Here is an 18,372-nt window from a genome sequence, read left to right as displayed (position 1 = left end):
CCGAGTTTGCAAAGGACTCATCGCCACGAAGCCTCACCGGAGGTTATCTGGTACCATGGGAACCGGGATGGCCCTCTGAGAGCATATGCTCCAGGAGAATTCCTGGAGGATGTGTTCTCGGCCCGGTTATTTGCGGTTGGCCCCCTAGTAGGAGTTTCATGGTGGTTGTGGTTATGCCTACATCGCGGGTAGAGTTTCTCGGAGCTCAAGCGTGGAGTTGCGCTGTACAACTCAGGTGCCGTACTCCTTAGTTGCAGCAGAGGTATTAGATAGGCCTCGCATTCACTGGTATGAATGCTGAGCCTGCACTCAGTATAAACCAGGACCGCTGTGCTTGCATGGCGGGGCTCTGATTGTGGTCCCAAAATCAATCCGTGTTCGAAGAGGACCGTGGGATTATGCCTTCACGGCAGGTACTCACGTTAAATCCCCACAGGACTTTCATTATATGCATATTGATAAAAGAAAAAAGGAGGGGATTATGTAGTGTGAGCAGATTTTGAACAGAACAAATCTTTATTTCAATAATTGGACACTGAACCAATCAGAAAATTATTTGGCAAAGTGAATGAACAGCCAAATGAACGAGAAATAAAAAAGATTTTTCAGCTAGTTAGTCCTCCCGCGACGTCTCAAGTATTCTGCTCAAGCCGCGAATCATTTCATTTGAACGAAAAAGTCATGGATAAAGAAATAACGTATGAAACAGTTCAGTTAAATTTTTTGAGGCTTCATCCAAAGACCAACTGTGTACAATTTTTTTGCTTTTAGCCGGTTTATTTGAGACGATATTTGCACTACGTTACAAAGTTTAAAAATTTGTGTAACAGCTTGAAAGATCCACGCAGGAAGTAAGTAATTTTCCAGACCTAATTGTCAAGTTTCAAAGCACCTGCGCCAAGAAGACTATACACAAGAGGAGCAACTCCAGCGACTGAGGGGCATGGAATCTCATTATGCACCTTTCGGGTAGGGACGGCGTAGGTATCTTGGATACATCTACTTATTTGCTTCGCACTTCCTAGGAGGGCACACATCGATCTATTGCCGAGCATATTGCGCGTGTTTACTTCCACCGAGGTTCCCATAGAGGAATTTGGAACATCATTCACTCAGTGAGTCCATTAAAATCCATTACCATTGATCCGAAATGGCTCTTTAAGGAAGTTCTGCCTTTGGTTCCCGCTGGGATGGGGCAAGCTATAAACAGCTACGCAATGTCTATTATTGAGACAGATACTACCACGTGCTTGCAGCAATTCACAACCATGTGGACGTTCACCAATGCACTGCATCACATACACGGCACTAACACCAGCAGTTAAGTGCGGAATTTTGGTCGCGCAACTCCCCTTCGCGGTCGAAGATATGCAAAAATTTTCCGTCTCCATCCAAATTTCAAAAAATACACTGGGAGTTGAATCTTCTCTATATAGTCTTCTTGACCTGCGCTATGAAGACCGATAGAAAAGAAGCTCCCAAATGCATTGGAAAGGAAACTTGAAATTATATCCTTCACTGAAAAGAATACTCTGATGGTAGCTCTGACTGATTTTTGAAGTGATTTAAGAAACTTAATTTGTGTTTTAACTGCAATTGATTGAAATGAAAATAGCAAACCCCAGACCACAACGACTAAATGCCGATTCAAAGTCAGTAGAATAGTAATGCTGTATGTGACTACGGAAAATAGAACACCAAGCGATTCATCAACTGATGCTCAAAGTATGGGACAGCGAATCAATGCCTGACCACTGGCAACAAGCCATTAGTTGTTGCATACATAAAAAGGGAGATATCACACAGTGCAGCAATTATAGAGGTGTCAGGTTGCTGAGAACCATCTATAAAATATTCTTCGCTATCTCGCTAGGCCAGATAGCCCCATACGCCCAGAACATCATTGGCCCATACCAAAGAGGCTTCACTCCAGGCAAATCAGTAACAGATCAGATTTTCTCTCTGCGGCAAGCAATGCAGAAACTGTTGGAATATGGACATCAGTTTCACCATCTTTTCGTCGACTTTAAAGCCGCCTATGAAAGCATAGCCAGGGTAAAACTGTACACGACCATGAGCGAATTCAGTATCCCAACGAAATTAATAAGACTGACTAAGCTGACCCTGACCGATGTGCGAGGCCAGATAAAAGTAGCAGAATCACTCTCGAGACCATTCAACATTAAGAACGGTCTAAGACAAGGGGATGCCCTATCATGCGTCCTCTTTAACCTGGCCCTCCACAAAGCGATTCGTGATGCTGATACAAATACAAGAGGTACGATCCTCTTTAAGTCCACCCACTGGCCTATGCTGACGATATCGACATCATGGGAAGAACGACCGGAGACGTACAAACTGCCTTCATCCAGATCGAGCAGGCGGCGCGGTCGAAAATCAGAACCGATAACAGTTACGACTTTGAAATCCGCGCACGTTGTTGGCAGCCAACAGAATCTATTTCAGCTTACAAAGACTGTTCCGCTCGGAGCGTCTCACCATAGGGTCAAAGCTCTTACTGTACAAGACAATGAGCTTGCCAGTCCTCATGTATTCCTCCGAGACTTGGGTTCTTAGCAAGAAAAATTGCGATCTCTGGTTGTGGATAAAATCCGGCTCAACAGGTTGCGGTGGGCAGGTCACTTAATCCGTATGGATGAGGATGATCCGGCCCGGAAAGTCTATAAGGGCAATATCAATAGTAGAAAAAGAAGACGAGGCAGACCCTGCCTGAGATGGAGCGATGGCGTAGGTCAGGACGCCAGACAGCTTTTAGGAATATCGAATTGATGAACCTCGGTGCAAAACCGGGATGTCTGGAGTTCTTTTTAAGGCAGGCCTAGACCGGATACCGGTTGTTGCGCCGTTGATGATGATGATGATAAGTAGTAATGGGGAAGTCGAAAGATTCCTCCACTCATGGTTGTTCAGCCTCTCAACCGTAACTGCCCGATGTTCGTCCGAGTTGTGGCGAGGGGGAATGCTCACCCTCCCGTCCTATTCCAACTCCCAAAACAATCACAAATCCCGCTTTCACACGGCCATCTGGGTCCTTCGCAGATGCCGTGCGGAATTAAAACCCAATTTGCCGATCATCTCAACACACAAATTCCCCGAACATTTCCAACCCGTTTTCCCTGAGTTCGCCAGGAAATCGCGGGAATTCATGTAAATGTTCAACGCAATGGTTAGTACCCTATGTCCTAGTTCAATAATGGACCCTAGGATCATTGAGTTGAACATCTATCATCGGCCGTGCTCGTAGACACGAGCATAGTGAAACCAGGCTGTACTATCAGCGTAGGTCCATTTTCCCAAATTTCAAACTTTTAAAAATTGACCGTCCTCAGCCCAATCCTGTGGTGGAACGGCCATCCTTATTTCTGACAAATTCCTTGCTAAACAATTATTCCATCCACTCAATAGCCTCAAATCTATTGCGGTTACCCTTATTTTTTTAGAAAATCAATCGTCTTTGGTCTTCGTTGCTGCTTTCTACTGTCCCTATCAATCCTTTGATACCCATGACATCTGTTATATCCTATCCTACTGTGCCGCACAACTGAGAGCAGACAGGTCCTGGTTCGTGATTATAGTTGGAGATCTCAACGCCAGGCATCCGTTCTGGTTCGATGTACGATGGAACAAGAACCGGGAAACTCTCCACCATTTCCTAACCACCCCTGCAGCCCTGCCCTTCCCACCTTTAATGACGGTTATTACCATTTCTACCTTGACCATTTTCTAATCAGCAGTAATCTAACTCTGAATCCATTACAGGAACCCGACCCATTAACCGAGATGGCAACCGCCCTCCTCATTTTATGAAAGTGCTTAGATGTAGATATACCTAACTGCCTCGTGTCGCTAGCTTCCTCAGTAAGTAATCTACACAGCTATCCTAAATTTACTCCCCATTCACTTGGAGGTGAAACGGAAAGCAGCCAACGACGCATATAGGCTCAATAGCATTGGGACTTGGAAAGGCGGCCAATCACACGGTCATCTGTCTACTTGGAAATTCCTTGAAAAACATCCGGTAGCCCTGATGGCGACCGATCATATGGTTTCCAGATTCATCTTTGAAAAGACATATACTGTCGTAATCACCGAAAGAGAAGAATGGTCGACAAGTGGCCATGAGTCTTTTCAGATTACAGACCGAATAATCTTCACCGACGGGTCAGTCATGGAGGATAGATCGGGTGCAGGAGTGTTCTCGGAGAATCCGATTATAGAACTGGCCCGACCCCTCGGAAAAATGACGACCATATTCCAGGCGGAGATTGCCATTTCATTGGCAGCAGAACAATGTCTGCGACAAAAGTGGAGGGGTCGCACCATTCGAATCTGTGCCGACAGTCGGGCGGCATTATCAGCACTAAACGGCAACGACATATCAAACCAGTTGATGTGGAGTTGTCATCAGGTGCCGACTGGCCGACTGAACAAAACATTCCTGATGTGGGTGCCGAGGCATTCTAACATCGCTGGTAATGACGAGGTTGACAGACTGGCTCACCGAGGGTCTGGACCCACAATGGTGGGGCCAGAACCAGCCCTTGGAATCCGACCATCTACTGTCAAGTCTACTCTGAAGGGTGAAATTGCAAGGATCCACGCAACCGAGTGGAGAAATTTGGACTTTTGTCGGCAAGCGAAAATCCTTGTGAAAGAGCCCCACTAGAGCGGCATTTTTGTTGTCCCTTAAGAAGTGGGACAGAAAAACCTTAGTAGGGCTTTTAACGGGACACTGCTCCTTAAACTACCATATGGAAAAGATTGAGGAGGAGGAGACTTTTATGCAGCTGGCTGGCATCCTCAGATCTCAGACGAAGACACCTTGGCAAGGTTTTCTTCAATAAAGAATCTGCACACTCTCTGCCTCTGGAGAATGTTCTCAGATTCGTTAAAGCCTGCAAACACCGTTGGCGGGAAGCCATTGAATAGGCAATTTACGGGGATAGTACAATGGGCCTAACAATGGCCTGAGTGCTCGGAGCTGCGGCTCCCCCCAGTAAACTAAACTAAAAACTAAAAGTAATCTACACACTTGCAGTAATGCTTCATGATTATAGAAGTCTCCTTAAGATATTTGATCAAATTGCTGATTACTTTGCCGCTTAATAACTATAACTAAATCTTTCGATTTTGGATTTATTTTCGATCGATAAAGAGTTCCACAGAAGCAACATAGTTAACCATGTAGTAGTACCCCCCAAAACTAAACACTATTTTATGCAACAAAATTGTCAATTTTATTATTTCAGAAGATTTTTTCTAGCTTCAACAAATAAAAAAATATAACAACGCGAGTCAATATACAAAAACATTGAGTAACAAAATATGGCCAACAACACGTTATATATAAATGCCACACATTATATATAAATGCATGTCACAGCTGGTCGTGTTAAAGAATAAAATTAAAACTAAACAAAAAGAGATAAATAATCAAAATTAAAATCAAGTACTCGCAAGGCCATTCGCCACTATATACTACACTTATCAGCATTTTTTAAACACTTTGAATTCGCTTTCAATTCGATCGGCAATCATTTTTGCAATAGCTTGAGAGCTTGTCGCACCCGGTGACGGGGCATTACGGCAATGTAGAACTTGTTTCGATAGGGCTCCAGTCCCGGCACCACGATCAAATATAAAGTCATCAACCAAGTCACCGGTTGTTGACAGTGCTTGGGCGCGAACACCCGCCGGTCCCCGACTGACATCTGCTTCCGTAATCTCAGGAATATACTTCTGCAAATCTTTCATTTGTAGTGGTATCAGGGCTGACTTGATCATCTCCTTCAGACCGAAAGTCAAATATCTTCCTGCCATACGTACGAAACCAGGATAAAGGAGGGCATCGAATAGATCGGGTAAATTGATGTCTTTCCACCTGCAAAGTAGAAAGGTTACTAGTTTATTTACTTTCATAAAAAATGGAGGACTATGAGGGGGCGAACAACTTACCTATAACCTTCTCGTTTGAAAGCCAACACAGCATTCGGTCCCAACCAAACACTTCCATCCATTCTGGGTGTAAAGTGCACTCCCAAGAACGGGAACCTTGGATCAGGCACTGGATAAATATTACCCTTAACCATATGACATTTCTCCTTGTTCAGCAGTAAATATTCCCCTCGGAAAGGTACAATTCGAGGATCCCGCGGGCATCCCGTCAGTTCTCCCAATTGATCCGATTGCAAACCACCACAAGTAAGAACATGCCGTGCCGTTATCGATTGACCGTCACTGCTCGATATCGTTACTGGATATTCTGCATTCGTAGGCGTTTCCGAAAATTTGTTAACTTTAAAGTTCAGGTAAATATCTCCACCGGCATCGGTGAAGTCTTTAGCGTAGGATTTTGTAACAAGTTTAAAATCAACGATTCCGGTATGAGGCGACCATAGGGCTTTAACTCCATGGCAATAAGGCTCGATTTCTTGAATTTTATCGCCGTCAATCAGCTGCAAGTCAGGTACTTCGTTTTTGATGCCACGTTCGTGTAGATCCTGAAAATGAGTTGATTGTTCAGCATTAGTCTCAATTAGTTTCACGACTCGCAAGTATGCATTTAATTATCTGGTGCTGCAAGCGGAAAATTCGTTAGAAACACAACGGTCCACGTTTCATAACTAGCATTTTTAAAGAGTTGAACAAATCTCGTTTTTACACATTAGCCTATTATGTACAGTGGTGAAGTAGATAAGCTAAATTGACATTCCAGTTCTTTCAGTTGTTGTCGAACATGGAGTTTGGTAGGAAGTTACTCATTATAAGTTTACTTCTGGCGATTTCTACGTACGCTGCAGCGGTTGATCCGTGCCGTACTTGCACTCGAGACTTGAAATATTATTGTGGCTCTAATGGCGTGTCTTATCAGAATTTCTGCTTGTTCAAGTGTAACCAGCAAAAACTCGCAAAAAAAGGTATAAAAATAAAAGTTGCGCACAGAGGAAAATGCTAATAAAGAATCTATGACCAAGAGGATGGTTTTATTTATTCTTTTTATTCTTCGATAAAAAATTGACTTGCTATCTAAAGACAGTGTACCGCAGGATAAAGAATGTTCATCACGAGAGAATAAAATATAAAATAACCTAAAGCTGCCAATATTTCATAAATATGGCATGGTGCGTCCACCACACCTACCTAAGGTTCCCCGTTCGACGAAATGTGTTTTAGCTATCTCCAGGAAAGCGTACACTATTCCGGAATAATGTCAGCAACAAAATGCAACCTCATCGAACTCCCTTTGAAACCCAAAAATCTCCGAAATTTTACCTCGATTCGTGACATCTAGCGCCATTATGTGCTGCTCAAATAGTAGCAATTAGTTTCTCCGGAATGCCTCTCCCGTAAAACATTCCAAATAGACTCGTTGCCAAAAGTTCTCCGATCCGGCCTCTGCACATTGCTCCAAAATGAACCGAAGGGTCTAGGCACTATAGTGGAGCGAACCCCGATACTGAGCGAAATCACATGAGGTTTCCCCGCCGAGTTATTTATCGCTGCCAGTTACTGCAGATCTGCTGCTTCAACTCCTACGGAAATCTTGGGAATCCAAGACCTTTCCCAGAGAGTAGAAGAAGGGGAAGATCGCTAAGATTCCAAAAAGGGCACCTGTTTTGAGTGTGACAATTGGAGGAGTATTTACGCGCGCCCTGCCGTCGCAAAGATAATAGCTAATCCTGGAACGCATCAAAGAACATCTCGAAAGTTCGATCGACAGAGAGCAGGCTGGTTTCCGCTGCGGATCCCCCTGCACCGACCACTTCAACACCCTACGCATAATTTTGGAACAGTGCGTGAAAATTAGATCTTCGCTGCACCTGCTTTTCATCGATTTTGAGAAAGCTTTCACGCAAAATGTCACGTACTGCATTGAGGTAAATTCTCGGAAGATTTTGTGTTCCAAAGTGGAGTCCGCCAGGGTTTCACGCGGCCTCAACCTAGATGTTGCCCGACGCATTAACAATGCTAGATCCGCTTTCGCTGCCTTCTCTAAAATCTAAAGAAGCAGTTATCTCAACACTAAGATCAGGTTCTGTTCTGTGATAGTGTTCTTTTTGTGTTGCTATATGGGAGTAGCATATGGAAAGTGAACTCCACTGTCACTCAAAAACTCAAAACTTTCGTCAATACCTGTCTGCGTCGTACCAACGAGGTACGCTGGCCTGATACTATCTCAAACGAATAAATTGGTCGACGCCCAGGCTTGGCACTCGTATGCGCTATGATAGCAATACTGAAGTGGCCGTGGATAGGTCACACATTAAGAAGGGCGACAATTGCAGCCATGCAATGGAAAGAAGACGAGGCAGACCTTGCCTAAGATGGAGCGATGGCGTGGGCCAGGACGCCAGACAGTTGTTAGGGATACCGAATTGCTGGACCTCGGCGCAAAACCTGGATGTCTGGAGTTCCTTATTAAGGCAGGCCTAGACCGGATACCGGTTGTTGCGCCGTTGATGATGATGAATGGAATTCACTCACCAAAGATGGCCGACGGTTGGGTCGCCCCAAGGGTACTTGGCGCAGAACAGTAGAGGACGAGTGCGAGCATCTCGGGAAGTCGAATGGTGTCTCGTAGGTGTGGTTGACGCGCTATACCCCACCAAGAGGAGAAAGGCAACCATATATATTATAAAACGTGTATGTTTAGTGGATCAACCCATTTCTGCAAAGTCTGGTAAATTTTACCAAAAAAAATTAGTTTGTAGTCACTGGGGCACTTACTAACTTCTAATTTTTAAATAACAACATAAAACAATGTATTTTTAAAGCGAAATTTGTCAGAAATTAATTTAATTTATAATTAATGAAGGTGGATTATGGGCACTTTTTACACTCGGACTTTTTTCGCATTTGTTTTTGTTTCCTATGGAGCCAGCCTGAAGCCAGCCAAAAGGACAGAAAGTCATAATAACAAGCGATACTCGGCGTCGGCCCGATACTCGGCAACGGACGCCGGCACTTGTACGGCGGTAATATTAAGTGATGTTTTGAAATGTAATATCACATTACAAAACATTACCTATTACAAAAATAATATAACTATCAATTTTCTAAGTCAGTAATGCAGTCATGTTTGGTTATGCGTTTGATCATTAGCATTTTTACCAATTCTAGTTAGTGTGAATCTATAATTCGTATTATGAAAATGTCCCGGAATCGAGGAATTTCAAAAAATAAGTACTGCAGCGCGAACTGCCCCAATTATTCCATATAATGAAAAGAAATCCAATCGTGAAATTGCGTTTTAACTATTAAAGAATTGTGGTTACCGCGCTATTGACCCATTCAATGAAACTGATAGCAATAAAGATGGTACGTGCTACCGAAAGCCTGGAGCTATCACTTTTAGTAACGGCAAATTTATTTTCTTTTTCAGCAGGTGGAATAGCCATCAAAAAGCTCCACAATTTTGCTCTGAAGTCAATAAATCTCAATTAAAACTTATCTCTGTAACTACAGTCGAAAAACAATTGGGGGACGTTAATTGATTTGGTCGTGTTGCTAACCGAAAACCTCTGTTAAAACTACAAAACTGTTGTTTTGTCACGATTTGAGGGAATTATGAAAAAAGATCAGCATAAAATGATTTCAGAGACAAATTCTAATCCTTCCGAACTAAATTTAATCGTCGATGAATCCATTTTTCGACAAGATGATCATTCAAACCTCAACTCAAAATTATGTAAAGGTTTCCTAAAAGGGAAACAAGTGGAATAGCTAGTGAAAAACATGGTAAGGCCACTGTAAATATATCTTTGGCGCACCAGGTTAATCCCCACCTGAGTTACAGTTGTTGAATTGTTCGTCTTTCCTAATTTATTCTTCCCCTTTGTGGAGTAAACCTTCTTAAAAAATATATATTCCGGGTCCAATAAATTGCAGTGACGTTATACCGTATTTCAACGGCACCCATCTAAATACTGTCCCCACCTTTGGACGTTACCATGGGGCATTGCAAAACTGGGGCTTTAAATGATTTTAATGGGATCCCAGGAGCACGAAGGGTGGTCAAAGGGTAGTATAGGTCCCGGGGCGAAACGTGGATTGGTACCCACGATGGAGCATAAAACCTGGGAAATGCCTGCTGAACCAACACCAACGGCTCTACTACCAAACCCTATCTCCACCTCCACGTGGTGACCGCTGGGAGCTCTTTCTTGACGAAAAGCTGCAGACGGAGAAGGATGAAGGCGAGTCTCCCGCGCCTAAAAACGGGACAAATTGTACCAACTGGTCCTCCAGGTTGGGGGTTGGGTAGGGCTGACAACCCTACACGGAAAACAACCTGTTACGAAGCCACAACAGGAGCCTCGGATAGGACGGATGTTAAAACGACGGACCCGGCAACGACAAAGGAACAACGATTTGCGCATTTTCTCATGGAACGTGCGCTCCCTGTACAGAGATGAAGCTGATAAGCAGCTAGCCGATACCCTGTCCCAATATAGGGCTGATGTAACAGCGTTGCAAGAGATGCGATGGACAGGGACCGGTTTCCTGGAGAAGAGCCACTACACCATATATTATAGTGGCCATCCAGTAAACCATGTGCTCGGAGTAGGTTTCTTAGTCAGCCAAAAAATGAAACCTGCTGTTATCGGCTTTGAAAGTATAAGCGAACGGCTATGCACTCTGCGCTTGCGAGGCAAGTTTAGAAATATAAGCCTCATAAACGTTCACGCCCCTACAGAGGAGACTGCAGAGTCGGAGAAGGATACCTTCTACGAGGCAGTAGAAAGAACCCTCGAAGCCTGTCCCAGATATGATATCAAAATCATACTTGGGGATTTTAACAGCCAAGTAGGGAAGGAGCCCGTATTCAGGCGATACGTTGGCTCCCATAGCTTACACGAAAAAACAAATGATAACGGACTGCGGACTATTCAATTAGCAGGGTCACACGAAATGGTTGTTGGAAGTACCTGGTTTGCGCGGAAAGCGGTCCACAAACATACGTGGGCCTCTCCAGACGGGACCACTTTCAACCAAATTGACCACGTGTTGATCGAACGCCGCCACCTCTCAGCCTTGATGAATGTCAGAACATATAGGGGGGCCAATATAGACTCGGATCACTATCTCGTTGGCATGGTGCTCCGAGCTCGAATAACAATACCACCTAGAATCCCCTCTGACAATCAGGTGAGAGTGAACACTGAAGCCATCCACAACACAACCCTCCGCGACACCTATAAGAGGGAAATGGATGCCGCAATAACCGCAGTCAATAGAGGACCTGGAGATGAAGCATCAACTAATGATCTTCACAACCACCTGAAGAACGTTATCATGGATACGGCCACAAATATACTTGGCCCCAGCCGCAAAAGGAGTCGGAACGGCTGGTTTGACGATGAATGTAAGCTAGCAACGGAACGGAAGAATGCCGCATACCGAGTAATGTTGCATTCTCAAAGAACGCGGGCACGCGCAGAGACTTATCACGAACTCCGTCGAGCGGAGAAGCGACTTCACAGACGGAAAAAGGAAGCCTGGGAGAACCAACAAGTCTGTGAACTAGAAAAGTACAGGGAGCAACCGCACCAGGCGCGGAAGTTTTACCAACAAGTCAGCAGGATGAAGCCTTATACACCTCGATGCTCATCCTGCCGAGACAAAGAGGGAAATCTAATTTCCGACAGAATGGGCATATTAGAGCGATGGGTTGAGTACTTTGATGAGCTACTGAACAACCAGAACATCGGCGAGTTGGAGGTCCCGCCAACTGAAGACGACGGACAAATACTGACACCACCAAGTTTAGGAGAAACAGTCCGTGCAATTCATCGGCTAAAAAATCATAAGTCGCCAGGAGCCGATGGAATTACAGCCGAATTGGTTAAATATGGAGGCGACCAGTTACACCAAGTGGTTCATCAACTTGTGCTCAAGGTATGGGACAGCGAATCAATGCCTGACGATTGGCAGCGAGGCATTATCTGTCTCATACATAAAAAGGGAGATATCACACAGTGCAGCAATTATAGAGGTATCACGTTGCTGAGTACCATCTATAAGATATTCTCCACTATCTTGCTAGGCCGGATAGCCCCATACGCCCAGAACATCATTGGCCCATACCAAAGAGGCTTCACTCCAGGCAAATCAGCAACAGATCAGATTTTCTCTCTGCGGCAGGCGATGGGAAAACTGTTGGAATATGGACAAGAGTTGCACCATCTGTTCATCGACTTTAAAGCCGCCTATGATAGCATAGCCAGGGTAAAACTGTACACGGCCATGAGAGAATTCGGTATCCCGACGAAATTAATAAGACTGACTAGGCTGACCCTGACCAATGTGCGAGGCCAGATAAAAGCAGCAGGATCACTCTCAAGACCATTCGACATCAACAACGGTCTACGACAAGGGGATGCGCTATCATGCGTCCTCTTTAACCTGGCCCTCGAGAAGGTGATCCGTGATGCTGAGGTGAATGCTAGAGGTACGATCCTCTTCAAGTCCACCCAACTACTGGCCTATGCTGACGATATCGACATCATGGGAAGAACCACCTGAGACGTTCAAACTGCCTTCATCCAGATCGAGCAGGCGGCGCGAGATCTTGGGCTGCACATCAATGAAGGCAAGACAAAATACATGGTGGCAACGTCAGCACCGAAGACGAATCAACCAACAACATCAAACCGCACTGGTCAAACACAAGCACGAACAAGAATAAGGATAGGGGAATACAACTTTGAGACCGTTGACAATTTCTCCTATCTAGGGTCGAAAATCACAACCGATAACAACTACGATGATGAAATCCGCGCACGGTTGTTGTCAGCCAACAGAGCCTACTTCAGCTTACAAAGACTGTTCCGCTCGAAACGTCTCACCATAGGGTCAAAGCTCTTACTGTACAAGACTATGATCTTGCCAGTCCTCATGTATTCCTCGGAAACTTGGGTTCTTAGCAAGAAAAATTGCGAACTCTTGGCCGCGTTCGAGAGAAGAATCCTCCGAAGAATTTTTGGCCCCCTACATGAGGATGGACGATTCCGTAGCCTACACAATGACGAAATCTATGAGCGATACCATGACCGTCCGGTTGTGGATAAAATCCGGCTCAATAGGTTACGGTGGGCGGGTCACTTAATCCGTATGGATGAAGATGATCCCACCCGGAAAGTCTATAAGGGCAATATCTATGGTAGGAAAAGAAGACGAGGCAGACCCTGCCTAAGATGGAGCGATGGCGTGGGCCAGGACGCCAGACAGCTTTTAGGGATATCGAATTGGTGGACCTCGGCGCAAAACCGGGATGTCTGGAGTTCCTTATTAAGGCAGGCCTAGACCGGATACCGGTTGTTGCGCCGTTGATGATGATGAGGAGCACGAAGACAATAACCAACACGATTGAAGGTTGCTCAACAACATCAGAGCAGCTCTTCGCCCTTGAATGTTGTGGCGGTTATGTCGTCAACCCCCAGGGGCGGAAGACCTAGGTATTGTATGGTTTAGACGAACCAACTGAACGAACTTATCGTCCGCACCTATTACCGCGTCACGGATTTGGAACACAATCCAGCAGGGTACAGACACCGAGTCCATAACGCGTCCATATCCCGATTTCCGGAACTAAATCATGTTTAATGCGTTGAAAAGTAAAGGAGTTGCCCACCCAACTTGGCGACAAATTTTCCAGGAAGTTTCATTTCAGCTCATATGGAGCCTTTAACAAACCGCACTAAAGAAAGAATGTTCATACTTGATACAGCTATCAAGAATGGTTACACGGTCGAAAAAATCGAAAGGCTGATCAAGAGAAAGAAAGACCAGATATGGAAGAACCAACAGTCAACATTGTTCGAGCAAGAAAGCACTCTAGCTGATACTAAATGGGTGAGCATACCATTATCCAATGACTTTTATAGAATAAAATCTCTCCTAGGGAAATACAATATAAAAGTGGTTGGATCAAGCAGAGACGCAACCCTTAAAAAACAATTAGGGAGCGAAAAGGACCCATTAACGGAAGAGGAAAAAAGTGGGATCTACAAGATCAGCTGCAATGACTGCGAGATGGTCTACATTGGCCAGACAAAACGCCTCATCACTACTAGGTTCCAAGAACACCTAAAGGAGGTAGAGAGGGGAGAAAGACGAGGAGCCAACACGGTGCGTTCTTCGGTTGCGATGCACGTCATAGAGGAGGGGCATTCTGTGACGAGGGCAAATCTTGAGCTGGTACGACAAGTGAATAAGCCACACACCTTGGACGCATGGGAAAGCTTGGAAATATTGCGAAAGGATGCGGCAAAATTGATGAACACAGATATAGGGAATTGTGCATCAAGGCTAATCAAAAAACTCGCTGACAAACACAGGGACCGCACCACCCACTAACTATTGATAATTGACGGCCATGAACCCTAAAAGTTATTATATTATCCCTACCTGCATGTGGACCTTTTTACGTTTTTCTCTTTACCTTTTAGAATCTGTACCCACATACGGATCTTTAGCTTTTAAGCAACTTTTTATAATCTGTCCCTACAGACTTTTAATTTGTTTTATTTAAAAATTCAGGAAAAACTTCAAAATGATTTAGTAGCTTAAGTACTGAGGAAGAAAGTAAGTAGCTTTCGAAATACGTATTTACTAACTATTAAAATATATTGTAGTAGGAGCAAGCTACCTAGTTTTATTTTTAGTTATAGTTTTTTGAAATTTTACTCAAATATCCGACATTTCATTTGCAACAACCTAATAGTTGTCAGGAGAAGCTTAGGAACTGGGAATGTCGACCTAATTTACAATGAGGCCTTGACCGCATTTCACGTTGCATTCACATAATATGCGTTCGGGGAGTCGCACGCCGGGACCCTCATCGCTCTCTACGATTTGCTGGTACCAGCGTAATTTTCGAGCTCACCGGATGCAATTTCAATGCAACAAAAAACTAGAAACGCTGGCTGCCTCAGCGACGGCTACCCGAAGCGTAGTACCAACTCGCTTTACAATATTCCACCCCCTGAGCAGGCGTTGCTTTCTGGTCGACACGGGTACAGAGATGTTGGTTCTCCCCGTACTCCTTCCAAACACGTTGATACCACAAAACTAGCGATAAGCTGCCGCGAACATCTCTCCTATCCGTACCTACGGCTACAGGCAAGTGGACGTCTAGGATTACCCCGAACATTTTCGTGCCGATTCGTTTTGGCGGGCATTACTACCCCCATTTTACTGGCTGTTAGTGGACCTGCAGAATAAAGCATTAATAGACCCCTCAACCTCTTTAAAGTCGTCAGGAAAAATGTTCACCCCATTGTTTTCGAGGACATTACCATCCATTGCATTCGCGCACTCCTCCGAAAACATCGCAACATCACTACTGAAAGTGGTTCTCTCCGCTGGTTAAGCACGACGTGCAGCACCACATCAACACTGGCGGCTCCCCGATCTTCTCAAGGGTGCGTACCCTATCACCCCAGAAACTACGGTATTTGCAAAACTTCCAATAGCTGTTGGTCATCTTCACTTCATTTGGTCCCTAACGAAACGACGAATGGAGTCCTTACGGAGATTACAAGCGTCTGGATGCTCATAAAATTCCTGACGGGTACCCTATCCCACTCATCCATGATTTCGCGAATTCACTGCAAAACTGCCGTATTTTCACAACCTTGGAGGCGTATCACCAAATCCCTGTTGCTAGTAAAGACATAGCGAAAATGGCTTTCGGGCTCTTCGAGTACACCAGGATGACTTTTCGCTTGGGCAACGCTGCGCAGACATTTCAGAGATTCATCCACTCTGCCCTAAGAAACTTAAACTTTTGGTTCGTTTACATGGATGATGTTTTGGCCGTTTCGTCTTCCGAATCTAAGAATTTGGACCAACTCGATTGCATTTTTCAACGTCTCTTTGAGGCTGGGCTCGCTCCAAACGATGAAAAATGCAAATCCCTACAGCAGTAGGTGAAATTGCTCGGCCACAAGATTACTCCTGACTGAATTCAACCAGATCCAGATAAGATAATAAAAAACTTTCCCCTGCCAACCACGGTAAAGGATCTGCGAAGGTTCTTAGACATGTTAAACTTCTATCGTCGTTTCTTACGCAAGGCCGTTCTTCACCAAGCAATCCTTAACGCTTACTTGCCTGGTCCCAAAAAACAAGGACTCCCGCGAAGTTGCGTGATCTACTGAGGCCGTGCAGGCGTTTGAAACGGTCAAACAACAGCTTGCTTATGCTACACTATTGGCATTTTCTCGGCCAGATGCACCCCTAGCTCTGTTCGTCGATCACTCAGACACAACGATAGGCGCAGCTCTTCACCAACGAGTAAATTAAACCTGGCAACCGTTGAGCTTCTTTTCGAAACAACTCAATTCAACTCAGCGTGACTACAGCGCCTACGATCGCTTCTTCCTTGAGAGCAGGCCGTTCATCGTGTTCATGGACCACAAGCGCTTACTTTTGCACTTAAACAAAAGCTCGACAAAGCGTCTCCTCACCAATTGAGTTTCATCGGAGGACACAGTTTCCGCCGCAATCGCCGAGTTTCAGGACATGAGGAAAAACTTCAAATACAAGTTGAATAAGTTTCCTACCTTCGGCTCAAAATCCTACTTACTCTGCAAAGCCTATCATTGTTCTTCGCTCTCAAAAAGGAAACGATGCTCTACAATTTCCTAATAGGATTGAATTTTAATCCTTTCGGCGATTCGTAAACGTAAATAATAAATGTGAAAAAGGTCGCGACATATTCACCACCTGTGCCCTTAGTAAGGCTAGAATTCAGGAAAACGGTTCACTTTAGCTTAATCATGAGATTCCAGAGCACATATGTATCAAACCACACTTATTGGAAAGGAATGCGCTCTTGGATAAATTGTAAAATTTCCATATTTATCGCCTCCACTTCTTATCGATGTTCTAATTTCGTTAACTCTACAATGTACACTGTACAAGCGACAAATTTAAAGCAGTAAACAACTGGGAAACCACACGCCAACATGCATAATCTAAAGTCGCTTTCAATCTCTAATTGGCAAATATAAACAAAATTTCTGTTTACCTGTCTAGTCTACCTTTCAATGGTATTATTGTATTAAAAGATATCTTCGCGTGTGAGGATGAAAGATAAAGTAATTCATTAAGTATAAAATCGCGCCCCTCATGAAAAATATTCCAACGCAAATTTGAACTTCGGTTCCGCCTATTTTTTCAATCTGAGAACGGACCGAAGCCAAACAGCAATAACTTTCCACACACAATCTCTTTTTATTTATTCTCCACGTGTGCCCGCTATCAGAGAAGTCGCTATAAATATCAAAGACCAATAAAACGTTGAAAATATGTCAACAAGATCAGAAAGTTCAGCTCTTCCCATATCGAAGCCAACTTATTTGTTCCGCGAGAATCGCGATTGTCTAGTGAGTAAATTGTCTGATATGGCTGGAGGCATCGACTTGGCCTCAATACTGATAAACAAGCGAAGTTCTGCTCACAAAACTGTATGAACCACAAGTGAGGCCCGCGTGATGTAACACCCCTCCAGCGTCAGCCATCGCTTAGATGGACTACTCATGCGTGAAGTCCAATAAACATTATCAATTATTATAATTACCATCAGCCTGCTAACTTCCACTTCGTCTGTCGCCACAATAAGCTTCCCGACCTTTTTGTAGGGGATCTTCTTTTCATCGCAATAGGCGTAGGTGAGGCGGAGTCCTTGCACGCAGAGTTTCGCCTTGAGAGATCCTGGCTTGTAGTAGATGCCCGCATGGATAACTCCGCTGTTATGCCCGCTTTGATGGACTGCCAGCTCCTTCTCCTTCTCGAGAATGGCAATTTTTGTTTTCGGATGTCGTAAGAGGATCTCTCGAGCCGATGCTACCCCCACGATGCCACCACCAACCACCGCCAAGTCGTATTGTCCCGAACTGCAAATAACCAAAGAGCGAAATTGAGACAAAATGTGCATTCGTTCGCACATGAATACAGAAAGTGCCCGCGAGAGAATAGTGGGGGTGGGCGGAATGTGCTTACCTTGCGGATTTACTAGAAATATGCAGCAATTTCGACGGAGATAGAAATCGCGAACAAGTCTTGTATGTATTCATTTTGGAGAATTTACAATGGAAACTACAAGGGAAGATTTCACACAGAACCACAACACACCTCCAAATGACCTTTCCCACTCACTACTGGTTAGCGAACGGCACCGGCTCGTCGGACCACTTTGCTCTCTAGCCGCTCTAGCCAATTTTAGCCCTTGTCTAGCGCCGTCAGCTGTTGCGTCAGTTGACATTTTTATGATCATATGATTGGTGACTTGTACGCTCTCTGCAGTTTCGAACGGGAAGAAAAATTGCTTCTTTTTTTTGAGTA

The 18,372-nt window shown here is 44.5% G+C and overlaps 1 protein-coding gene across 1 annotated transcript; it reads right to left on the bottom strand.

The window, feature by feature from the left end:
• Positions 1-5,449: 5,449 nt before the first annotated feature.
• On the bottom strand, positions 5,450-18,256 carry LOC119652210 (L-2-hydroxyglutarate dehydrogenase, mitochondrial). The gene is made up of 4 exons (XM_038056153.1): positions 18,031-18,256; positions 17,609-17,924; positions 5,977-6,521; positions 5,450-5,902 (listed from the first exon to the last, which is right to left on the bottom strand). The coding sequence occupies exons 1-4, from the start codon at positions 18,102-18,104 to the stop codon at positions 5,509-5,511; spliced, it is 1,329 nt and encodes a 442-aa protein (XP_037912081.1). The 5' UTR covers positions 18,105-18,256; the 3' UTR covers positions 5,450-5,508.
• Between the last annotated feature and the right edge of the window lie 116 nt (positions 18,257-18,372).

The sequence above is a fragment of the Hermetia illucens genome, chromosome 1, assembly GCF_905115235.1.
Source record: "Hermetia illucens chromosome 1, iHerIll2.2.curated.20191125, whole genome shotgun sequence".
In the NCBI taxonomy this organism is placed as follows: Eukaryota; Metazoa; Arthropoda; class Insecta; order Diptera; family Stratiomyidae; genus Hermetia; species Hermetia illucens.
The sequence above is the reverse complement of the archived record's forward strand: the minus strand, read 5'-3'. Positions and strand labels throughout refer to the sequence as shown.